A 25,535-nucleotide genomic window follows, 5' to 3' on the forward strand; every position below is an offset into this window, starting at 1 on the left:
TTTTTCTTTCTGTTCAGCAGTTGCCCACAGCATCAATAATTGTTGAAGACACTCGTACGGCTAATAGAAAGAGCCTGTCAACAAGAAAAGCTCATTGTAATACTTCTGTTTTAAAGAGCTTGTGGGAAGCCACAGAGCCAGCCAGGTAGCAAAGGTGCTTTTCCTGCAGTCACACAGACCCAGGGACGTAAGCAGGCTAAATTCTCTCCCAGATGGATGCTCTATTTCACACTCCAGCAAAGCTTCAGATGTATTGATTTCTTAATGTCACAATATTTTCATTGCTAGAAACTAAACGGGAAGGAGCATTGAAGACCCAGCCCGAGGGCTGCTGAAGCGAGCGCAGCGTCTGCCGTCGGCAGCCCCGGCGCCAGCCCTAGCACGCAGCGATCACAGACTTTGAATTCCCAGTTTGCGGGGGGTGACGGAATTTCTGCGGCGTCTCAAAAGGAAAAGCAAGCCGTGCTGTGAGCATATTTGAACAGGCAGTCTGTGTCCTGAGGTTGTCTCGAAAACCAAGCGTACCGAGCTGGAGGGAAGCGCGATGCTACAAGGGGCAGGAAGGAAGCCGCTGATCTTGCAACTAGTGCGTGGAGCAGGGACGTGCAGCTGGGAGGATTTATCAAGGGAAAATGTTGGCTCCTGGAAGGGGGGGACAGGACAGTAAAGCCGTGCTGGAGGTGCCACTCTAAAACCTGGGGTGGAGGCTGAGCGGGAGGCTGTGGATGGCCGAGGCAAATGCTGGTGTTGGTGGTTGTGCTGGTCCGGAGCCCGTCCTGGAGGGTACCCTGTCCTAATAAAAGAGCCAACAAATGGAGTTAGTGAGAGATTTGTTTTGCTGTATAACAGACTGCTCAGTTAGCTACCAGACGTGGTTTGTTTAATGACTGAAACCGAAAGAGTAGGAGCTCATCTCGGTGAGGCCGGGAGGGAATATAGATGAGCGCCGCTGTGTTCTCGATGCGCCATTGACTTTCCCTACGTCCTGCGAGCAGACGTGCTCTTCGGGTCCAATGAGACGGGCAGGCTCGCTAAGCAAAACCGGGACCTCTAAGGTCACCCCGTAGGAGAGCCTCGCTGCGTGTTCTCGCTTTGCTGAAGAGCGATTTGTTCTTCTTTTCAAAGAATTCATCATCCCCTCGCTCGTCTTGGTCCCGATCCAGCTGGAGGATGGGAAGTGTTTGGGAGTTCGCTGTGCAGTCTGCCACGGTGATGTCAACGGCCCACCATCAAATACTCGGGAGGCCTGGAGATTTTAATTAACGTCCGAACATCTGTGTGCAGAGACGAACCAAGAAGAGCTGCCCTTGCAGGGTCACAGTCCTGGCTGGCGTGGTGGAGAGGGCTTGTGAGGGCTTCCAAGGGGGGGACAGCAGCTGCCCTCCCTGCCAGCCTTCTGTCTGGGGAGGAGACGAGGTGAAGGGCTTCAGTCCTCCCTGCTCTCTCAGTGCCTGTCCAGCAGATGTTTCCTCGGGAGCATTTTCCAGCTGGCCCTGCTTGCAGCAGCCCCTGGCTGCTCCAGACTCTGCTGAGTCTTGTGCAAAATCGTCCAGGAAACCACGGATGTTCCTGTGTCCTGTGCCCAGAAAACCCTGGCTTTGCAAAGTCCTGGCTTTGGTTTTTCTTCATACAGAGATGATGTGATTTCAGGGACACAGCCTCCTGCCTGGATTTATTTCCCCGTGTTGAGCAGGGAGAGCTCTCCCTTGGTTACGTGTGGACATCGGCAGGGCATGTGGGGAGAAGACTTTTCTCCTGGCTTCACAACTGCTGGAAGAGCTGCGTCTGGTGACGTTTCATTTAACTCCTTCGCACCACGTCTGAGGCTCGGAGTGATCCGGCCATAGGGGGGAGCTCAGAGCAGCCCTCCAGGTGCTGAGCAGTGCTGAAGGGGATGCCCGGGCGCACGGAAGGGGCAGGGCTCTTCTCACGGGTCGCATTCAGTGACAGCTTACGTGGTTCCAAGCTATTGCTTTACCAAGGTAGAAGAATGCTAATTCAGTCACTTACCTAGCATCCCACTGCAGCTCGATTGACTATTACATGCCAGGACTTTTTTCTTTTCAAACAACTAATTAGTGACAAGGATGTTTCACCACGACAGGCAGCATTATGCAAAACTATTTGATGAAAAAATAAAATATGTTATATATACACAAACTATTCCCTGAAACCTTTTTTGGTGGTTGTCTGGAGTTTCACTTACACAAAATTTTTTGCATCGTTCGTTGCCTTTGCATGGAAGTTTTTGGAACACGATGAAAAAACCTCCAGTGACTGAAACCCCTCCAAAAACCCTGGCATATTAAATCTCCACAAAGAAAAATACACTTTTATATTGAAAATACAGGAGAAGCTGTATCTTGTTTTATGTTTTGTCAGTTTTTCTTGCTCTGGAAAGAAACATAAACCAGCTGTAGTAAACATTGCTCTGTGCTATGCTATTCTGCCTGTCTTGTATGTATGGGAATTGATTCTTTGATCTGCAGTACAAAGAGGTTGAAAACACCGTTTCTTTGGTCCGCAGAGAATTTCTTCCTGCATCTGCAGCATCCCTTGATTACCTCGGTGTTTCTGGGAAGGTGCTCAGGATCCGTCCAACCAAAGAGATGCCGATACCTTGTGTAGCACCCGCGAGGGCCTGGGGGACATTGCCTTCCAAATCCCAATAATCTGATTTCATGCACGTGTTGCACAGCAGGATGTGTCATTCCTCAAAGCCCAGGAGAGCAGCAGCACATGCACAACCCTGCAAGCAAGCGTTTGAGAATACAGGGGAGACTGGGGCACGTCCCACAAGACCTGCAGGCAGCCAAGCTGGCAGCTGGGTGCTGGCTGACGGCGAGCCATGCTGGAGCGGAGATGCTCTCCTGCAGGTTCCCCGACGACCCAGATGTCCCGCGTCTGATGTCACCAAGCGATGCGATTTGTCTGCCGCAGACCTTGCTGAGGGACCTGCTGTCTGCGAGAGCTGTAGGTCGTGGCCGTTTGCAACACCTCTGTTGTTAACCTGAGGGAGCATTTAAAGCAAGGGGAGGGAGAGGGCATCGTTAGCAGCTGCATTAACTTCTACCCTGGACTCTGCACACAGCGAATTAAAAAGCTGTTTGGATTCAACCGGCTCCTCCAGCATGAGCTAATGAAACCCTTCCCGCAGTTCAGCAGTGGCAGCAACAGGCGTCCTGCTTGTAACCCAAACGGCACTTTTTCTCCTAATGAATTAATCAGCTGATTATGTGCATGCGATAGCTCATTAGAGAGGTGCGTGTCAACCTTTGGAAGAAAGTTACTGGCTTTGCATGGCCCAGAGGCTGTTACATCACAGGAGTGCGCTCCGTGGAGTATCGCAGCACCGTATGCGTCGCTCTAATTAATGGGCGTTGTTCCTCAGGTTGTTTGATCTCATGAAAATTACTGTAAAATTTGAATGCTGTAAACCAGTGAAAACTTGGAAGGAAAACTCAAACAGCCAAAAGCAATTTGCCTTTAATCTAGCCTTCAGTGGTGGTGATGGTTTTTTTATTATGATTTTAATTTAAAAAAAAAAAAGAAAAAAGAAAAAAAAAGCTTCCACCCTGTTTAATGGTAGCAACAGAGATAAAGTGAACTGTAATTTGGAAATTAGTTCCGGATGTTTGAGCTGTAGCTTTATTTTAGTGATCTGGGCCATTAACATTGGTGAGCAGTGTGTTTGCCTTTTCTTCCTTGCCCAGCATGAAGCTGGCAGCATCCCTTACCTTGCATTCGGTGGTGCCCATGCCCCTCATCCTGGCAGAGGTTGAGCAGGGTGAAGGGGGCTGCTGTGTCCCCCTCTCCCTAAGTATACGGAAGGCATAAAAATGAGAAATGCATATATATTTTTCCACTTTGCTGAAGCTTGCTGTGTTGTGTGGTGGCTGTCGCTGAGGCAGGGCTGGTGTTTTCGTGCTGGGGGTGTCCTGCTGGCGGCACCTCTGGCTCAGGTTAACGCATCAGCGTGGGAGCTGATGCACGAGGGAGCTGGTCCCGCGGTGGCAGAGGCTGGTGCGAAGCTCAGGGTGCGCAGTGGTGTCTGCAGAGGGGCTGGGGACGAGCTCTGCTGTGCTTTGGGGGATGCGGCGGGTGAAGTGGGAATAAAGATCTGCATCTCTGAGCAAAGGGAGTCCTGTCAACTCTGCGGGATTAAGGCTGTTTTTTTCCTGGATGTTTATGCAATACCAAGACCCTGATGTTTTTGGCTAAGCTTTAGCAACGTGGCTATTTTAATAATACAATGGAACTAGCAGAGTTTTTCTGTTTGTCCTGATTTTGCTGTTTATCCTGTTTATGCTCTCCTCATTATCCTGAACTATGCTGTCTTCTTGTAAGCACCAACCTATGACCCTTAAGAAGAAACCTTCAAGAAGAAAAATTTGCTGACTGAGACTTCTTTTTGCCTGTGGCAGTTGAACGAGCCCATCAGCTTATATAATATTAATATTCGTAAAAGCAAACTTACAGAGTTCATAAATCTTCCATAAAAGAGGGACAATATCTACATCTATTTCAAAATGAAGCAGGTAAGTAGGTTCTAGGACAAAAGGGTATTGATACAAAGGAAGTGGAGTTATGAAAGAAATGAAATTGCCATTTTAATCTGAAAATTGGCTCTAAGTGATACCAAGGCTTTGCTGCTGCTGCTGCTGGAGCCAGCCTTTTGCTCCGGCCCTGGAGAGCCCCAGTCCCAGATGTCTCCACAGCAGCATCTCTCCCTGGCCTTCAGTTCAAATTGCCTAAGGAGCAAAAAATTCAGAAGCTGAAACTGGGCTTGTTTGCAGGGCAGAGGACAACTTCATGAACATTTTCCCTAACTTTGTGTCTTTTAAAAAAAAAAAAAAAAACACTACAGTTTTGGCTTCTGTTACCAATTTTAAGGCATGAAGCAGACTTTTCCCCATTAGGCTATGCTCAGCAGTATGGGGAACTCAGACGAGAAAAACGGATGCAGCTTATTTTTAGCCAACGACACGAGCAAGCTGCCTGCAAACATGCACGCGGAGCAGCTCCGCGGAGGTTGCCGCTGTTGTGTCGTCATCACGGCGGCCGCTTTGCGAAGGAAGAAGGTCACTTTGCAGCAGGTAGGACATATTTTGCGGGGCACCACCTGCAGCGGGAGGGGAGAGGTAAGAGCAGGCTGTTTGAGGGCCAAGGGGGCCTTTCCCTGCCCCACTTGCCATCGAGGCAGCGCTTTCCGTTTTTCTCCTTCCCATCTCGTGTCGGAGCTGGGAGCAGCATCAGTTATCGGCTCCATCTGAACGTTCTGGGGAAGCAATTTTTTCCCCTTTTGAAAACGGAGAGTTGCTGAAGCTGCCTCTCCTCATGGGATTGGGTCAATTTGTTTAACTCAGCACATTTTTAAGGAGAAGTTTTTATCGTGTCAACTCAGGCAAGAAATATATTTAAAGAATTTTAGCATTCAGCTGAAATCACGGCTTCATTTAAACATTTTAATGAGAGTTGGAAAAAAAGTTTTTTCTTTTTTAATTTAAAAAAGGTTGAAATAAGTAGTGAATGTATTGAAGTTATCTCAGCGGAGGATGTTCTCATACTTTCCACTTATGAAAGTTCATCGGTTTAACTTTTGTCCTAATTAAGGACAAGAAAATATCTGAGAAGCTTTCACAGGGCACACCTAATTAGGCAGACAATTCCTTCTGGCATTTGTCATCTCCGAGTCCAGCTGCTTTTTTCCCTAATGAAATTGTCTGCCCCAGCAAAGGTAGGATGTGAAAGTTCAGTGTTATGAATTAGTTTATTGGGAGAGAGCGAGCTGGCCAGATCCTTACGTTGGTAAGGAGATGAAGGAGAGTGTTATAGCAGAGGTCTGTAAAACTGTGGGGAAACCTGAGGCATGATGATCATGGTCTAGACGAAAAGCCACGCGCAGGAAAATCAGGTGAAAAGCACATGCTACTTTCCTGTTCCTTGTGTCTTTTCTTGAGAGCCCTCCTTTTGCTCTGAAGCAGCCAGTGGCGTTGGTGCTCCTTCTGTTCCTTTGGATGAAGAAAGAGACAAAGCCTTGCCCTCGGTCAGAGCAGGCCCTCGGCCAGGCCCTGCCATTGCCTTGCTCCCAGCTCGGCCTCCTGCTGCCACCTCCTTCTCCAGGAGGCAGGGGCACAGCTGAGCTCTGCGGGTCTCATGTACCCAGGGCTCTGCTGTCCTTAGGGGAGAAACGACACCGGCTCCACGGCTGGGGGAGAAACCAAATTAAACCACACCATCCTCATCAACTGGTGGGCCGACTGCTGAGCTCCGTGTCACAGCCGATTCCTCAGGAGCAATCAGGAGCGAATTGTGTCTCTAATTTCCGTCACAAACATTTTTGCGATGCAACGGGGCACATAAGAGCAATGAGAAGGGAAGCGAGCGCCAGGCCCGGCCCTCAGCCTGAGGGCGACAGGAGGCCGAGATGCTGCAAACGCGCTTCTACCAGGCACTCACTAACACGGTTGTGCCATGAATCAGCAAGGAAAGGCAGGATAGGCTGCCTTCAGTACTACACAACCTGCTGAAACAAGGCAGCCAGGAAAGAGGGTGGGGAAGGAGGAGAACTGCCGGGGAGAAATTCAGCACAGGAGCCATGCTTCCTGATGGCGACGGCTGGTGCTGCAGCCACAGCAAGTGTGGGGAGATCTGTCATAAAGCTTTGTGTGGTTCAGTGGGGTGTGCCGGGGACATCTGGGGATGCTGTGGCATTCGGGATGGCTCTTGCAAGCGCTGAGTCTTTTGAATTTTAGTGGTAAGCAGATACAGCCTCTTGACACTGATCTGACTACCGTAAATTTGTGGCGTATTGACCGCGGTGAAAGTCGGGATCAATAACAGTCTTCGAGAGGCTCAATGGATCGATGCTTCTTTGATACAGATAAAGCAAATAGAGGGTAGGTGTTCGCGGTGGTCTGCATGCGGTATTATTCTCTGCTGATCCCTCTGCTGAGGTAGGAGATATCAGCGAGCAAGAAGGCAAGGAAGGATTTAGGAAGATAATTCACCAGACAGTTAAAAAGCAGTTGTAAGAAGGAGATTTACGGTGTTATTTTCATCAGTTTTAGGCTGAAAAGAGGAAGAGAGAGATCCTTGTAAAAGCACGTGGTGCCGTGGCAGACAAATTCCTATCGAACAGCGGTGTTGGTTTTAATGAGGCGCTCGTGTCAGCGTGACTGTGGGCACGCAGCCATGCCGGCTCACCACGCAGGCATCCCTTTGGCAAAGAGGGGTGCGTGGGTGCTTCGCAGCCCCCCCTTGCTTCACCCACACCTGGCCCTAAATGCCTTAAGGCACCTGGCAGAGTGGAGCTAGGCTGGGTGTTAGGCCTCCCCGTGGGAAGAGCCATCAGTTGCTAAAAGTGGCTTCTACACCTCCGTGGTGTTTGCTCTGGTGTGCCCAGTTTGGTGGCAGCTCCCCAGTCACCGCGTCGCTCGGAGTTAATCTGGGGGTGCCATCGGCCACCAGGATATGGGGATGTTCTCCACAGGGTTTCAGCATGAATCTGTCTGGAGCCCTGGGTTAGGGCAGGTGTTCATTTCCTCCCATGAGCTTGGGTCTCTGTGAATCTCACCACCCAGTTTGCTGTCCCCAGTTTTAGGGGCTTCATGGTTGAGTTTGTTTCCAGTCAAAACTCTGCTGAAGTTCAAGGCAAAGCTCTGCATCCTCAGCCACCGGGCTGCACTGAGGGAACTTCAGAGCCCACTGCCTGTTCACTAGTGGGTGGCAGCCCTGTCCCCACCCCACAGGGATGCTCTCGTTCCCCTCTCTGTGCTCATCCCTGCAGCAGGTTCCCCCTGAGCACTGCAAGGCAATGTTGTGACCCTCACGGGCAGGGCCCCGCTGCTGCCACTATCGGGGATGGTTTGCAGATGGATGAGAAAATTAGATGTCAGCACTGGAATGCATGAAGGTCACCAGGTCCTGCTACTTAAGCAATGTATACAGATCTGTTGTGACACCTTCATTTGTTAGCAGGGCCCATGCTGTTCAATAGGGAAGCCGTGTGTAAATGTGTAAATGGGGATGGTATTTCCAAGCAGAACGGGCAGGACCTTCAGCACTCCCCTTTTTATGCATCTGCTTCTCTCCTTTCCTTTTCTCACCCCCCTTTACCTGTGTCGCAGGACTGGCTGATGAAATTTGGCTATCTGCCTCCACCGGACCCTGTCACAGGACAGCTGCAGACACAGGAGGAGCTGACAAAAGCCATCACGGCCATGCAGCGGTTCGGGGGACTGGAAGCCACGGGGGTGCTAGGTCAGTGGGTGCTGGGCCCTTCTGTCCCTGCTGTGGCAGAGGAGGGGAGCTTGGCGCTGCCGTGCAGCTGGGTTGCATCCCCAGGAAAAGCAGCCCATGTCTGACAGACGGCCGGGTTTGCAGCTGGAAGAGTAATTACATGGCTCAGGTGCTTTGTTGCCTTGTGCTTTTAACAACCTGAGGCAAGCAATTATTTCACCAGACCCACACACCCTTGGGGTTCCTGTCGTGCTTAAAATAGCTCTTGATGTGTTCAAAAAGAAAAAAGACAGAGAAACTAAAGCTGATAGGTTGTTCTGTTCAAAGCCTTAATTGCAGCCTCAAATTGCATTGAACAAAAATTCTGATTAAACCTCCCAGTTTGTACAGGGAGTAATCTGGTTTCTTGGCCAGTGGGGCACAGGGCAGGGGAGGAGGAGGAGAAGTCCTGCTGCTGGTGGCGGTGACCATGACCGTCTGGGATGGGGCAGGTTCACAGCCCGGTATGGCTGGGACCATCCTGTCCCCATCCTCGCTAAGGACAGGAGAAAGTAAGTTTTAACCTGGGCAGTTTATCTCCTCTCCGCCCCTCTGTACCCCCAGCTGATCTTTGGGCTGCCGTGGTGCTTGCGTAGAGCTGTCCCTGCCTCTGTTCAAGGAGACGATTAGAGAGAAGATGCTAATTAGCAGGCTCATCTCTGCGCAGCCCTCGCCAGCCCCTTGGAGCAGCCAGTGCCACTTGAGCAGCCGCTGCCTGTGTCCCCAACATACTGACGCTGGGACTTTCCCCTCCACTCTTAATTAAACGTGTGCAATCATTTCTCCTCCACCTTATCACAAGCTGCAGGAGCCCTAGGAGCAAGGCCATACTTTTTATTGCCTCTGAGTTTGCTGCTTGGCAAGGGGGGTTGCAAAGACGACGTGGGTTTGCTCCTGATTTAAGGTAAAGAGGTGAAACCTGCATGAAAATCAGTGAACGCACAACCACCTGCTCTACAGGTGAGAACAGGGACTTGAAGATTTCATTCAGTTTTTAAAATAAATAAGTGATGTGAACAGCTTCCAAATAAGCTCCTAGCTTAACAGGGATATATTTTATCTACATGCGATCGTCTCTTGGCTTTGCCAGGGGAATAATGGCCAATCCACAGAATGCTTTTCGCTAAGGGGACAGCTAACGCTTAGCCCAGGTGGCAGCAGGCTGGGTGCTGGAGCTGGGCATCACCTCCCCTTGTCCCAGCTGGTGGGTGTTTAGAGAGTGCTTTCAGCCCAAATCCCTGCCACAGCCAGTGGAAGTGGCTGGTGGATGTGGCTGCCGTGGTATTTCTTAACCCAGGGCTGCACCTTCCTTGTTGTGCCCATTTTTCCCTTTTCTCTGCCACCAGACGAGGCCACGCTGGAGCTGATGAAGACCCCTCGCTGCTCCCTGCCAGACCTGGCTGGCCCGGTGGCCAGGAGGAGGCGGCACACGCAGGCTGTGACCAAGTGGAACAAGAGGAACTTGTCCTGGAGGTAGGAGCTCATCCTCCGCGAGTTCCGCGCAGCAACAAAGGGACAAACACACTCAGCTAAACAAGGCTTTACGAAGAGTTTCGGGGTGGTGTGTTAGAGCGTGTCCCTCTGTGCTCCTGGGACCCAGAGGACTCGTTGTTTAAAGCCTTCTCCTGCCCATCCCAGTGTGGGTTCCCACCCTCAGCCGTAGGACCCCAGCCCCGCGTGGCCGCAGGCCGGCAGAGGGATAGATTTGGCCAGCAGGTTGGCTGGGCGCTTTTTGCTGCATTGCAGCATGATTTCTCTGGAGTTCATTGGGACTTTGCGCTCTCTCAAGCAGCTGCCACATTTTTGGCTCAGCACAAATGGGTCTTTTTATCTCGCCTCACATGAGACCGAGGACCAGGAGCGCTTTCTGGTAGTGGAGGCATTTGGTCCTTTTCTTCTAGACCTTGCAATGGGAGAATATTTTTCTCCTAAAGCTGGTGAGCGATGCATGTGGATCTCAGGCCCTGCAAAACACAGAGGTTTAGGTCTGACTTCCAGAGCACCCTGCAGCCACGCTGCAGGTGAGGTCTGGAAACGGGCATCCTCCTCATCCGTGTCCCACCGAGACCTGTGCTCTGAGACTTGTGTTTCCTCCCTCGAGGGCCATGCAAGGCAGCGATTGTTCTAAGAGCTGCTGGTGTGCTCTGAGATGCTCAGGCTGTCCTGAAAACCCCTGTGAAAAAAATCCCATCAATAGATGTCCTTATTATTAATAAACTTCTCTTTGATCCTGACGTAGTCCCTAGAGCGAGTCCACTTTCGCTGCAGTCACAAATCGGGGCTCAGCTGTCGCTGTTGACAAGTGTTGAATCCCTGGCCTTAACAGGGATTTGGTCTGCGTGCCAGCACATCCCCCTGAGACAGTGTCTTCAGAAAAGAGAAATATAATTCAGCCATTAGCTTCAGAAAGAAATGATTTTGGCTTGTGGAGGGCCTCTCGTAATGGCTGGGGCAAGGGTGCCGAGGCAGGGAGAAGCCTGAGGGATGGCCCCAGCCACCAGCAGGTATAAGCGCTCTGTCTGTCCACCAGCCCTGTCCTCACAGGTAAGAGGAATAACTTTGTGTTTCAGAGAGGAAAAATTCCCTTTGAGTGAATTAGAAAAACCTGCCCTGGTGCCCTGTAAGCCTCTGAAGGCAGCACAGCGGTGGGATTTGCTCAGTTTGCTGACTCCGGTGGCTGCTCTGAGCAGAGCCTGGTGGGGACAAACCCGAGCTCTGTCCCACCATGGGGCCGGGCAGTTGTGCTTGGAGCAAGGCACCGAAGGGAAATGTGTCGGGTTTTTCTGGTGATTACAGCCCCAGGATACACCCCAGCCCTGCTGTGATGCTGCTGCAAAGATTGTCATAAAAAGAAAAGCTTTCAGCTCTGAGACTATTTTATATGTCTGATATAAAAATTCCATCTCCTGACAAACTCATTTCTTCTTCTTTTCCTTTCATCCTTTCCAAGATCTTGGCTTTTGTTCAAGAAAGGGCTGTATTTTATGACTGGGAGCTGTATAAGCCAACAGAAGGCTATAGCATTACAGAAACTCCAGCATGGTATTTACACCCAACACTTCAAATTAAAATAGCTTTTTAGAAACTGCCATGAAAATCTGCCAATGGAGGCATAAAGTTTTACATACTTACCTTTTACATATTGATTGAAGATTAAAAAAAAAAAAAAATCAAAGCCAAACTCTCTTATGCCATGCGTTTTAAAGGTGAAAACTTGAACAATTCTGAGGCGGGGATAAAGGGGCAAGCAAAGCGCTACCGAAGGATGCTCTCAGGATGGGCACGTGCAGTGGTGGAGGAGGCACTCCCTCACAAACAAGATTTTACAGGCATGCAGGTTGCTCAGGTTTCTTCTTTTTATCCCCAGCGCAGGCAGCCTGTGGGACTGGAAGGCTCAGGGAGCAAACCAGGAGAGCCTGCAGCCTGCACAGCCTGCAGTGCAGCCTCCGAGCATCCCAGCACAGCCCCAGGCACACGCTGCCTCCTGTGCCTCATCTCCACAGGAAGTTTCCAGGATACCAAGACATATGCATCTTATTTGCATGGAATTTCTCGTTGTGTGGTACACAGGCACCGAGGCACTCAGCTGACTAGGCTGAGGTGGCAGTGGGCTAAATTTGGGGTTTGGCGGGGAGCCGTCTACTGCAGTATCAGCACCAGGAGCTGCACCCCCAGCGTCCCAGGAGCTTCCCCTTGTGTTTTCAGCCTGGTTTTCCTTTCGCTAATCCTGCTCTAGTGCCACCAGGTGCCTCTGGCAGAGGAGAGCTCCCAGCTTTAACCTCCATTCCTGCTCAGGTGTTCACCGAGCGTGGCAGCAGGGGACCAGGCGGTATAGGAGAGGGGCCCCAGTGACACCTGTGATGTGCCCCTTGTCATGCTGGGGTAGCGCCGGGTCAGGGCTGAGCCTGCAAGTGTCTGCCCTGTCAATTACCCCTCCTTCGCCCTCGAAAAAATCAATTTGGGTTTGTCAGGCAATCCATGACCCGCTGTGTTCGGTAGTTATCAGCAGTTATTCTATCTCTCTGAAGTTTTAGGGCTGCGAAACATGAAGGAGCTCTTTCATTAACCAGCAATTGATTTCTCATACATTACTAATACTCTGACTTTTGCCTTTTTGAAGACAAAATCCAAAAGGGAACCTGGAAATCAAAGTAACCATTGGTACGGTTGGCCCTCCGTAGCTGCCAGCCAGACCAGCCCTCTCTGGGCTCTGCTCGTAACCAGCTTGGACCCCAAGTTACTTTGGGATGGGACAAGAGAAGGAGAAGGGAGATGCATGATGGACAGGCAGCGGCTGGAAATCTCGATCCAGAGCCTGCAGTTCCCACAGGGAAGGGGTTTGCAAAGCTGGCACGGAGCAGAGAGGATGGTGAGGATGTGGGGAGGGATGTTTGCCTGCCCTGCTGCCCTCGTGCCTCCCCGGTGGCCCAGCAAGACACCATCTGGAGGAGGGAGGTTTCTCTCCGATTACTCAAATCAGGCTTTTACCCGAGATTGGAGCCCTGTAAGGGGAGTCTCAGGAGGTATTAACATCCGAGAAGAAGGAACGCTGCTCTCCACTGGGTACCTAAGCACCATTTGCTGCAAATAATAATAATCAAGGTGGGAGGATGCTTATTTAGCCCTGTGTGCTTTCGCGTTGTGCTGGAAATGTGCCTCCTTTTCAGTGGAACTGGGTAATGCAATGCCGACAAATGTCCTATCAATATAATAGTCTTCTCTTAATCTCATTGAAAGTAATTAGCAGAGCTCCTGCAATCAAATCAGATACTGAGCTGCAAACTCTGAAGGGATTCTCATGAAAAATAATGCTGGTAATGAATAAAGGATGTGGGGGCAGGGGTTCACTTACACCTGCAGCATGCTAATAAAAATGGGTCAGCTCAGAGGTGCAGGACCTTTTATAAGAAGCAAAGTAAGCGTTGATCCTGTTTATGCATTAATCTAACATTTCTGGTGTCAGGGATTGGAATGAATATTAATCATGTTTGTCTATTTAGACGTGGCTTTTCATCCACTGTCCTTTTACAATGGAGATCAGGTTAATTGTCCTAATTCTACAGCCGTAGAAGGTCGAGCAAGGCTTGAGGAGGGAAGAGCAGATAATGTCATCACATCTGAGTCCTTGCCCTGGGCACCACAGTCTTGGAGAGGAGGTCTTAATTCCTAGAATAAGCAGAGTGTGCGTTATGCATGTAATTACTTGTTCAGTAAACATAAGAGGAGTAAAGGGTTTAACGAAGTCCAGAGTACTCTTGTGGAAGACAAAGATACTTAGTTAAGGAATATCTGGAAACCAGGTAACCTTTTTTGTGTTGCAGAGGTTCACAACGGCACTTTAAATTACAGCAATAGCACGTATATGCTGTGGTGTTAGTGGGCACCATGCTCTCCATCTAGTTATAGGCAGTCTCCTCTGTAAATAAAAATTTTCCTGACAAGTGTCTTGTCTAATCCCGTCCTCATGCTGTTTCTGTCACCGTGCTGTCTGCCTTACAATGTGTTTTATTTGAAGTCCTGTGATTATCCGGTGCTATGTGTATACAAACTGTCTTACTTTAGCTGTAAAGCCTCCTCTTTGCCTACAGACAGCAAAGGCAGAGTTATGCCCAATTTTTGCTCTTCTGCCTGTGACGATTGATTGCCTGATTCCCCATTTCATCCCCAGCATCTCCAGGCTGGGCTTCCCAAGCTCTTCCAAGAAACCATTAGGCAGAATTTGGCAGTTCTCACGTGTCCGTTTTTGCTCTGTCTTGAATTTCACGCTCACTAGCTGTGGCCAGGTCAGGAGGCGGTACCCACCTGGGGCTGCATCTCTGAGGGCGTGCGATAGGAAGCAAACACACGAAAGCACGAGCCTCCAACTTCAGCCAGTGAGTCAATCCTATTCCCCTTCACTGATCCATACTGCCTAACAATACCCAAATCATTATTCGTCGGAAGAGCTGAGTGGCATGACATCCCTTTCTGACACCTGTAATTACCTCTAGGGGTTTAGTCAGGTCATTTCTCCATGCTGGGGTGTGTAGCACTGAGTGATGTTCTCCCAGCTATATTATGCAGAGGGCAAGTGAGGTGATCATAATTGTTGCTTCCGCTTTTAAAATCTGTCAGGCCATGAATATTTCATGAACACTTTGGTTGGTGTGCTGGTACACAAGAAATAAAGCCGCCGTTATTACTGGGGTAGAGCTGGCCAGAAATTTTCCAGCAGATTTGTCTTTTGTCAATAATTACTCAGTTAACAGTATATTTCCCTGGAAAGTGTTTATTTTTGTCAAAGCTGTCAATGAAAGATTATCCAAACATACTCTTTTAGAAGCCAAGGTGCCTCGTTGCATCTTTGTCTTTTCACCCTCTGCGTTAAATCAACATTATTAGGAATTCTTTTTCAAGGTTTGGTCGTACAGGCAGCGTTAGCTTTTTTCATGCCAGCGCAGAACAAAAGGGAGGTTTGAATGCTCTGCTGCAGGGCAGACGCCAGCACGCTGCTAGTCCCACCTGGCTTCTCTTCCAGGGCAAGGCAGAGCTGGGGACCGAGTGGTGCTGTGCTGATACAGAGAAACCATGCAGCCTCTCGGTGAGTGCGCTAGGGGGGTAAGCCTCAGCTAAGCAATGCTTTTTCCACCAAGAAGCAAGGCAAGAGCTTCTCAATTACAGCGCGCCATCAGTCTGTCTCCTGCAGGCAAGAAGTTGGAGGGGTTTTGAATGAGATTGATATAAAAATGCATCTTTTCCTCTTCCTCCTTGTTATGGATTGCAGCTTCAGAGATTGCTGGCAATGTCCTGGTTTCAGAGTACGTTTTATACTGTCAGCAGACCTACTGGGAGATAGATGGAGGCAGCGAATCTCTGCTGGATTTCCACGTGCGTATATAAGCAATGATCTGCTTTGTTGCAAGAAAACCCAGGGGCCTGTGCGTTTGTGCAAAGGCTGCAGAAGTCAAATCCTGGCACCCACAGGGCTCTACCAGCAGGATCTGGTGTGTCAGACGGGGTCGGTATTTCCAGAGGACCCAAACTCAGTCTCTGAAATCCTCATAGCCCTGGAAGAGAAGTGATTCAGAGCCTTGCTAATACACGTCTATGAAGCATGTTGGGGCATTCAAGAGGTACCTCGCCGAGGCTCTATGATGCACCAGGCACCTGCAGAGCTTTTCCTGGTGGTCCTCAGAGAAGTTTGCTTGTGCTCCTGCCCTATCCTCTTCGTTTCCTTCTTTCTTTCAGAGTTCGCACCTTCCCAAAAGAGTCCCACCTGGGCCACGACACAGTTCGAGCCCTGATGTACTATGCCCTGAAGGTCTGGAGCGACATCACCCCGCTGAATTTCCACGAAGTGGCAGGTAACAATGCCGACATCCAGATAGACTTCTCCAAGGCAGATCACAACGACGGCTATCCCTTCGACGGGCCGGGTGGCACGGTGGCACATGCTTTCTTCCCTGGAGACCACCACACGGCAGGAGACACTCATTTTGATGATGACGAATATTGGACCTTCCGATCATCAGGTACGTTCCCGTCACCCACCTGCAGTCCTTGGCTTTTCTGGGACCTGGAAGGCTGCAGGCGTGTGTGTGACTATGGGAGCTCTCAGATGGGGGCTGCATTCTCCCACTTCTCTGTCATTTGGGTGGCCTCACTGCCACACGCCTCAGTTTTCTGGGTTTTAAACATTGATGCTGAACTGCCTGGTGAGGGCTCTGCAGTCTACAGGGAAAAAACAGGCAGGGGAAGCACCAGCTCTGCTTTGCAGACAAATAGAGCAGGGATAAGCACCGAGGTCCAGGAGCTTGCCATAACAGACGTGTTATTGGTGATTAAGTAAGAAGCAGTGCCCATTTTGTGCCTGGTGGGTGCACCCACCTGGGAAACGCTCGGGTGGGGGAACGGGCTCAGCACCACCAAGGGACAAGGGGGTGAGCCCGACGGCGAGAAAGCTGCCCTCTGTTTTGAAGGTCTTGGAGCTATCCAACCTTCATCTTTTATTTATTTTGTTCTCCCCAGTGATTCAAAAATAACAGCTCGGTAGGTGATATAAAAATATCCCCCAAGGTTGTCAGTTTGGCATTAAAATGTCAGAAAGCATATGTCTTGTTCTCTCCTAGTGCTGGGGAAAACAGGACAGGTTATAAACACCCCGGCTGTTTACAGGCACTGTAAATAATAGTCATCAAGGAAAAACCAGATTTCAGCAAAAATATCCCCCAGTGCCCTAGGCCCAGTGGGGAGAGCAAAGCACTGCACAGGATTCAGGATCACGAGCTTTGCAGAGGCGTTGGCTTCCCAGCCTTTTCCAGCCCTTTTATTACACTGCTTGCAGTGGTGAACTTGGTCAGAGCCATACTTAAAGTCATTGCCACCTTCGGGTGCAGCTCCACAGGGCCCCGTTGTGCGGTGAGGACCAGCAATTGCACGTGTGCCTGGCCCAGCCAGCCTGGAGCCAGGCGGCAGGGAGGCACCGACCAGGATCAGTTTGGGGAAAAGGGAGGAGAGAGAGAGCCCAGGCTGAGAAGAAAGTCACTGGGGAGGTGTCAATGCTGAATAAACTCTCCCTGATGCCCAGTCTCAGGCACCATCAGTGATGTGAGAACAAGAGGGGTGATCCCCAAGCCTGCGAAGGGCTGAGACTTTCCATTTTCTGTGACCCATTTCAGTTTCCTTTTTCCAACAGGAGAAAAATTCTTTTTCATATTTCACCTATTCCAAAACCTTGTTTTCCAGTATTTTCTACATATGTCTATTACTTCTCTTACGTCCTGCCCAAACGCCCGATACATTCAGCACAGAGTGACTTTTATTTCAGCTATGTCTTTATTTCCAGATGCCCATGGGATGGACCTGTTTGCTGTAGCCGTCCACGAGTTTGGCCATGCCATCGGCCTGACCCACATCTCTGCCATAGAGTCTATCATGAGACCCTACTACCAAGGTCCAGTGGGGGATCCTCTGAAGTACGACCTGCCTTACGAGGACAAAGTCCGAATCTGGCAGCTCTATGGTAAGTTCGTGTCCCTCTCCCGGCTGCGGCAGGTTTCTGCCCCAGGGCGCGCTGGAACAGATGTCTTCTGGGGTGAGTGGGCTCATGGGGAGGACGGCGTTCCCCTCTACTGCTTCTTTGTCTTTTCACACAGGAGTCAGGGAGTCTGTGTCCCCCACGGCCAAGCCTGAAGGGAGCAAAACTGATGACCATCCTATCCTGCCAGAGCTGCCAGAGAACCGCTCCACTGTCCCGTAAGTCTGGTTCCTTCCTTTTCAGCTGTCGGTGATGTTCTTTATTTACATGTAACAGTAAAGCTCCACATCAGGGTCTTGTCTTTGCTATTTCCCTCTGGACCTCTTGTGATCTGATAAATGCACACACAGAGTGCCCCTTCTTTCCCGCATCTCCCAGGCATTTCCTGTGTACACTGTTGCTTTTTTTAAGCAGTGTGTGTGGACACTGGCCAGCCAGACCACAAGTGAAGTGGTTAAGAGCAGCAAAGAGTGGCAGTTGCTATTTATTCATTAGCTAGTTCTTATCATTCAAGGCATGTCCAGAAATTCTGCATTATCTTGGAACACTTTGCCTTTCCCTAAAAGTTGAAATTTGACTTCTGTTAATGGCAATTTGTCCCCATCACCCTTAGGTGAACTCATCCTTGCTGAAATTTTAATCAAACTTCTGCAGGATCCTGATTTGTGCGTGCATAAGTTACCTAAATCTTTCCACGGTGAGCAACTCCCTAATGTACCTGCGGGGGTGAATATTGGAACAAGCGGACCGGCAGCCTGACTCCAACGCAGGTTTGAGTTGGCAACGGACTGCTTACACTGCGAGTGTCATCAAGCAGCCAGCGTGCCCTCATTAAGGGAGGACCTGGATCTAGCTCATTAATAAGCGTTGGAGTTACCAAATTGTATTACTACCAGAGCAGCAAGGCAGTTAAGAAGGGAAGGGACACTGAACAAAAAGGCAGGGGGTCACGGTCACGCGTTTTGGCTGGGTACCAGGAGCACCCCAAGTGAGAGCAGCAGAGATGGAGCCGGTCACCTTCCCCTCCTGCTCTGCCCCATCCAGCTGTGACCTGGAGGAAGGCACTTCATCTCCCTGTGCCTCGATTCCCCACCTGCAAAGAGGGGATAGCAGCAGTGAGAGCACGGACAGTGGAATATTCCTACAGCAACGGAGTTGTAGGAGAATCTAATCTTGAAAAAGTACCCCAGGCACTGCCGTTCTGCCCATCTCAGCTCCTGTTTCACCCCACTTTGCCCTGCTTGGTGTGGTGCCCGCGGTACAGAGGTGCTTAGCACCTGCGCTCGGGGGGGGTCCCAGCTGCCAGGGATCACAGAAGGGCTTTTCCTTTTGAATTTGCCACTCTGAGGACCTAGTGAGGACCCTTTGTTGAATGCAGGTGCCACATTTGTACGCCTTTGGTGCCAGAGCTCCTGCAATGAGTGCCCCAAGGAATTAGCAGATGACACAAAGATAAATGTCCTCTCTGCACTGCTTTAAGCACAGTGAAATCTTGGATCCAAATTGTGCCTGAAGTCTGTAGGGACTGCGAGTAAAGAGAGAGGAAAGTGCTGCATGTGAGGTTTTCAGTAATGACAAATGCCAGCAGCGTGTCCCAGACGTGGGACTTTGGTGGCGTTATGACGTGGTGCTTGCTGTGTACTGCTCCACACGAGGGTGCTGCCACCAAGCTGGGCTCCTCGAGGTCAGGGATACTTCGCCTTAGTCTGGAGCCTCCATCTCTCCCAGTCTAGTGCATGTCCAGTTTAAGTAGCCGGGTGAATTTGCAGTGCCACTTGTGACCTGTCTTGCTGTGTAGCTTCTACGGGAGCTTGTCCACGTGGCTCTGCGTGGCCAGATTTTGGCTGGAGCCTCTGGGTGCTGGGCAGGGACCCAGAGAGAGAAGGGCAGCTCTCCTGTGGTGCAGGAGGCCGTGGTCTGGTGACAGCAGCAGGAAACTTCTTTGTGGTGGCCTCTTCTTCCCACCCCACATGTGACTGCGAGGGTGAAGGGCGTTCACCGCCACGTCTCTCACTTTGTGCCTGAGCTGGTGCTGGCAGCCCAGCGCGAATCTTCCATCAGCAAATTAGATTTATGTTTCCCTGACACCCACCGCAGCTTTTCTCTGCAGGTTCCCAGCATCCTCTCCTTGTTCTCTATCAATCATCATTTCTCACATGGGCTTCGTAGCTCTTAGGCCCTTCATACCCTGCGCCTTTCCCACCCACCTTGTTAAAAGCAGCTCAGCGTGATGCTTGCCAGGTGGCTTTGCCCATGCACCATGCTGCATCACCTCGCCTCTACGTCCCTCTGGTTGGTCTCGGCTGCTTTCTGCGTCGCAGCTCTGGCACCTCTAACTGCTGTCTGAGCTCGGCCTCGGAGCACCAACGTCCCCAGGTGCCGGAGTGACATGCTGGGGGCTCTCACCCGTCACACGTCCTGCTGCCTGGGGACAGCTGGCCACACCACACTGTGCCACCAGGGAGCGGTGAGCCACCTCTGCCCCCACCGTGTAGAGCTGGTGGACAAAGAGCGTGTCCCTGCTCTACTCCCAGTGACAGTCACCGGTGGCCCAGGGAGCGCATCTTCCGCAGAGCCACCTGCAGGCTGGTGTTTGCCCGTGCCCACCTTGGAAATCCACACACACGTGGCTGGGCTCGGGCAGGAGGAACGCCAGACGGACACAGCTTGTGGTCTTCTGCTCCCCTGTGCTTCACCCCGCGGCTTGGGGCAGGGAGGGGGCTGCAGGACGGGGACCCTGGGGACACAGCCCCCTCTCACCCAGCTGTCTCTATGCAGGCTGCGGCGGGACGTGCCGAACAGATGCAACACTCACTTCGATGCCGTGGCTCAGATCAGGGGAGAGGCTTTCTTCTTCAAAGGTAAGCCCCAGTGTGCCCGCAGCCCTGCGGTGACGTTCGTGTGACAGCACTGCAGAGGCAGTATCGGACAGTACGAACAAATTGGCTCCGAGTTTGCAGACTGCAGAGCGCTGTGGGTCCTGCGGGACCCGCAGACCCAGGAAGGTGGCCCACGTGCTGCTGGCTCTATCTGACTCAAATAAAAGGTCTGAGACCTTTAATCAATCCACCATGGCTGAGAACGGCTGATGGGGATGTATCAATGTCTATGCAAATCCCACAGCCCGGCTCCGTCCTGCCAGGCACAGCGCAGTGACAGGGGTGACAAGAGGCTGGTGGCCGGGGACACACAGTGGCACTGTGAGGGGATGGGCAGAGACCACAGCTAAGTGGGGACTGCGAGGGAGGAGGAGGAGGAGGAGAGGGATGTGGTAGGGCTACCCAAAAAGCTGAGCAGTAAACCGAGTGATTTTTTTTAATCCAAAAAGAAGAGAAATTCAGTGAAACTGAAACAATTTATTTTCAAATGATGAAAATGGATATTTTTTCACCCAGAACAAATGGATTTTCTTTGACCTTTGGGGCCTGTGACCAAGAGCAGACTGGGGGGCTGGCAGGTGCTGGGGATGGAGAGAGCAGAGGCGCCTGCAGCTGCACTGGGGCAGGTGACCCCTCCCTGCGATGTGCACCATCAGACCCAAAGTATGGGCTGAACCAGGGAGCAACAGGAGCTGTCCCTTGCTTTTTTCCTGGATGCCTTCAACTCTTCTCCCACGCTTCATCTTCTTTAATGCCGCTTGCTGTGCGTCGCTCAAAGACAACACGCACACAATTACAGAGCCATCTGGTTCCGTGTTAGCAAACACTTGCTGGCAGCGAGTCCCTGGGGTGCCCGGCTGCCGACAAGGATCCCATCAGCGCCTCCTCAGCTGCACAGAGACCGTCTATGCTGGTCTCCCCAGGCTTTCTTTTCCATCTTCCCTTGATGGAAAAGTGCCCAGTGGGCAGTGCTTTCCATCCCTGGCCACCTCTTGGTGACCCCAAAGCCATCCAGCAGGGAAGCAAAAGCGTCTCTGCAGGGGCGAGGAGCAGCCTCCAGGCAAGTGTAACCCGCAAGAGCTCCAGAGAACTCAGTATTGTCTGTGCCCCCGAGGGAGCACAAAACGGCGGCTGTTCCCCCGTGGCATTTGTACAGATGCTGGCTCCAAAAAGCCTCAGTGAAGAAGGGAAAAAGAGAGACAAGAACTGGTGTCCGGGATAAATGGCTGTCTGTCTTGCAGAGGGGATAAAAAAAAAAAAAAAGAAAATGATGAAAACTAAAGAGAAATCCATCGCGGTGTCTATTTTTGGATATATTTATTGTGGGCCAAAATGCAAATTCGGAGAGCAGAGTGTCAGCGCGTGCCAGCTGCACGGCTGCCTCCAGAGCCCGGCAGCCAAGGCCAGGGAGCGGGGACATCACCACTGGGCAGGGATCTACAGAGCTCCAGGGCTGAGCTCCCTCTGTCGATGGACATTTTGTTTTGTTCTGAGCTGGCCCAGCTGGAGAGAAGTGTCACCCACTGCCCCCCAATGCAGCCACCCGAGCTCCCTAGGGACTTGCCCTGTTGAAGGCAGTGGTGAGTTTCCTGCGCTTCTGAAACCCTGCTTGCTTCGATTTGGGTGCCTTGCTGCAGACTTCTGAAGTTTTGGAGCAACTTTGGCCCGTGTGGGTGTTTGCAGACAGCAATCTTGCCAGAGGCATCCGAAGTACTGACGGCATGGTGCACAGCTGGAATCGAAATCACCTGGTATTAAGGAAAGCAATTGCCTCAGCCCATCATCCATGTAAAATGAGACGCTCGGGGTGGCAGGAGTTCACACTTGGCTTTCATCCTTCTCCATCTGCCAGCTTGGAAGACGGTTTTAAATCAAGCTCTTTAAACAAACACGGGGTTTGGGAGTTTTTATTTTATTGTATTTCTGCATGCTGATGGCAGCAGTTCCCCCGTGGCTGGCTCAGGCAGCTACTGTCCAAGCAGCCGCAGCACTTGGGCAAGCAGGCTTAGCTGTGACAAGACACGAGCACGGGCAGAGCGGGGCTATCACGTTAACAATTCATTGCTACCTCAGTCGCTACCTTTTGGGTGTTTTTTATCTGATAGTTTTCAACAAAGCTAACTGATGACCCGGAGTATGCCTGCCTTTAGATGTCGATGTAAGGCTTGCCGGCTGCAGCTGCACACCCGCCAAGCCCATCGCTGGGAGAGAGCTAAAAAGTCAAAAGCAGCTGGGGTTTCCTCTGCTGTGCCAACGAGCACCCAGCCCTCAGGAGCTCAGATACACACCTACTAGGAAAGGAATTATGTTGGGATGTATTTCTTGTGAAAAAAAGTGAAAATGTGTCTTTGTCTAGTGCCTCTCTAATTAGAGATGCAGAGATCATCTTTATTTAATTACATGTGTTTCCATAGATATACAATGGCCACCAGATTTGAATTCTATTCTTTATAACATTCTTAAAAAGAATCTGTAATTATAGCAATTCCTACCACATCTGAATACATTATTCATTTGTAGGTCTCAGTCAGATAGAGCAAATACGCAAACTGGAGCAGAGGAACAAGAATGATATAAATCCTTATAATTATAATAAACCCCCTCTCTACAGATGTTTAAGTGTTAGAGTTTTGCCTCCTGCATTATTAGGCTAAGATCCAATTTCCATAAAATTTTGAAAGACGGTGTCACAATCTGCCAGCTCTGGGGAAAGGGCTGAATGCCTTGAATGCAAATCCAAAGGCGCATCTTTGGTTTCTGTTGCTCGTTTCCCTTGGGAACTCAGGCGAGAGCAGATGTAAATAACACGCAATGATTTCTAATGGGCAATTACAAACGTGAGACAAAGTTGGGGGTTCGCTCTCAGACGTCTTGTTCTGACCGGGATCTCGCCTTGTGGATCTCCCCGGGGAGGACGAAAAAGTCCGGCTGGCAGTCCCAGGCAGTGAGGTGGCTGGAGGATTGTTTGGATTCCCAAAAAGGGGATTTCTTCCAACGGCTGCCAGGAATAGCAAGCGCCAGCAGCTGCTGCTGGGAAGCCTGTAGCTCTCACCTTCTGCCTGGCTTCCCACTGCCGACGCGTGCCGCGGCGCCGGCTTCTCCCGCGGCGCAGGCGGGCAGCGGGGTGGGTCAGTAATGCCCGGTCTGTCCCTCCAGGCAAGTACTTCTGGAGACTGACCCGCAATAAGCACTTGGTCTCCCTCCAGCCGGCTCAGATCCACCGGTTCTGGCGGGGCTTGCCCCTGAACCTGGACAGCGTGGACGCAGTCTACGAGAGGACCAGCGACCACAAGATCGTGTTCTTCAAAGGTGAGAACAGCGCGGGCGCCCCGGCGTGCAGCCCCATGCCTCGAGCCCCCTGGGCTCTGAGCCCTCCTGCAGAGGGGACGCCGGTGCCCGCCTCCTCCCAGGGCAGCTCCGAGAGCTGTCCACACCTCAGGCCAGGAGACACCTTGGGGAGGGCAAGCGGAACGTAGGGATCACGTTCTGCAGAAAATGGGGGAAGTTTCACTTAGGGTAAACTGCAGCCAAACCTAATTGAAATCTCTGCTTTCCAAGAACAAAATAAAAGCAGAAACTGCCATTCACGTACTTTACAGAGTTGGGGTTTTCTTCCTGCCTTTTGTTTTTTTTTTTTTTAGAAAAGAAGCCAGGGGGGACAAGAATGAAAACCTGAAGAGCTTGGTTTTACTAATGCTGCTACTTTAATTTTTTTTCTTAAAATACATGATATAATCCTCTCTTTATTTAAATAAGCAGCTCTCCAGTTTCTTCCACAAGAGTTGGAAGAAAGAGATCAGCTCCTGGTTCCTAAACGAATGTCCGCTGAGCATCCCACGTGTGCCATGACGTTGGCTAAACCCCCTTGGTGCCGTTGCCCCACCAAGTCCCTGTGCTGCCCCCACCAGGTCCCCGTGTCGCCCCCGTCCCCTCCCGTGCCCGCCGCGGGGCCCCGCAGGCAGGCAGCAGCTGTGTAGGAGGAGTCGGTGACACTGAGCTCGTCCCAGCTGGAAATTGCTTTTTGTCTGCCACTCGGCTGCAAACGCGGGTGAATTATTGATTTCAGAAGTGCTGAATCATGAGAGGCAGGCTGCAGGCACGGGCTGGGTCTCAGTAGCGGATCCCACACCGCCTGTGTGCTCGGGGAAGCGTTTCCAAGCCCAGATGATGCCCAGGCACATGGGGGCCCCGAGTCCTCCAGAGCCACGTGTGCACAGAGCAGCGCCTGGCCATGGGCTCGCCCTGCAAGCAGCACGATGAGGACGTGCCTTCCCCTGCTCTCATCGCCCAGCCTGTCCAGATCCAGGGCTGGCAGCTGCCTTGCCCTCCTGCGCAGCCCTCTGCGGCCACTGGTGATGTGTTATTTAGCCCTGCCTGCCTGCTAAGATGAAATGAGAGGTTTACTTTCCAGCTATAAAATATTGTCTCATTCTGGCTCTCCAGTGCTGTTTCATTGATCCCTGGACACAAACCAAAGCACACAAATTACCCCATCCTCTGAGTTCCTGCTGCTGATGCTTGGGCATGTGTTTAAGCGCCTCTTCGCGTTTTCTAGAAAACCGAGGAAAAAGCCTGACATTTAAAGTAGGTCGGGTGAGACCCACAGGGTGCTGCAGAGAGGCTGCCAGGTAGCAGGTCCCCAGGGAGACCTCGTGCGAGCAGAAAGCCCGCCCCCATGGCAGAGCATGAAGTGGGAAATGAGAGATGTGGGCTCGTTCTCCCTGTGTGACCACGGGGACCTTCAGCTCAAGCAGCCTGGCACAAACCCAGCAGCTGTTCCAGGGCAGAGGTTCCCCGATGGGCTGCTCCCCTCCGACCCGTCCTTCCATGCCAAGAGCTCACCCTGAGGATCATCACAAGAGATAACGAAGCATCAGTTCGTCTGCGGGGAAGGCTGGCCTCGGCTGTGAAACTAACGCACTCGTGCTCCGTGCTTCTTTCCTCAGGAGACAGGTACTGGGTGTTCAAGGACAACAATGTGGAGGAAGGATACCCGCGGCCCATCTCGGACTTCGGGCTGCCGCCAGGAGGGATCGACGCCGCCTTCTCCTGGGCCCACAACGACAAGACTTATTTCTTTAAGGACAACCTCTACTGGCGCTACGATGACCACGAGCGGAGGATGGACCCCGGGTACCCCTCGGAGACCGTTCTGTGGAAGGGAATTCCGAGCCCTTTAGATGATGCCATGAGGTGGTCAGACGGTGAGTCTGTACGCTGGTTCGAAAAAGAGAGAAAAAAAGCAATGCTTCATTTGCACTTGAGATACAGCCCCGTCTGCGGAGCCTGCACCGCTAAGCCCCAGATCTGCCGGCACTTTCCCTGTCTAAAAGCTGCAGAGAGGGAGGGAGGCTTTGAGC

General features: G+C 51.3%; 1 protein-coding gene across 7 annotated transcripts in view; it reads left to right on the forward strand.

The window, feature by feature from the left end:
* Nucleotides 1-25,535, forward strand: part of MMP17 (matrix metallopeptidase 17) — a 54,415-nt gene that overhangs the window by 22,789 nt on the left and 6,091 nt on the right. For 2 of the 7 annotated variants that reach the window (XM_080559055.1, XM_080559053.1), the window contains exons 2-10: nt 8,130-8,262; nt 9,627-9,753; nt 14,798-14,860; nt 15,508-15,791; nt 17,105-17,281; nt 17,415-17,514; nt 20,075-20,157; nt 23,332-23,484; nt 25,122-25,379. In XM_080559055.1, the coding sequence (XP_080415181.1) occupies nt 8,130-8,262; nt 9,627-9,753; nt 14,798-14,860; nt 15,508-15,791; nt 17,105-17,281; nt 17,415-17,514; nt 20,075-20,157; nt 23,332-23,484; nt 25,122-25,379 (1,378 nt within the window). The other 5 variants (XM_080559054.1, XM_080559050.1, XM_080559052.1 and 2 more) reach the window with 5 other exon arrangements.

The sequence above is a fragment of the Anser brachyrhynchus genome, assembly GCF_964034855.1.
Source record: "Anser brachyrhynchus genome assembly, chromosome: 17".
NCBI classification, from domain to species: domain Eukaryota; kingdom Metazoa; phylum Chordata; class Aves; order Anseriformes; family Anatidae; genus Anser; species Anser brachyrhynchus.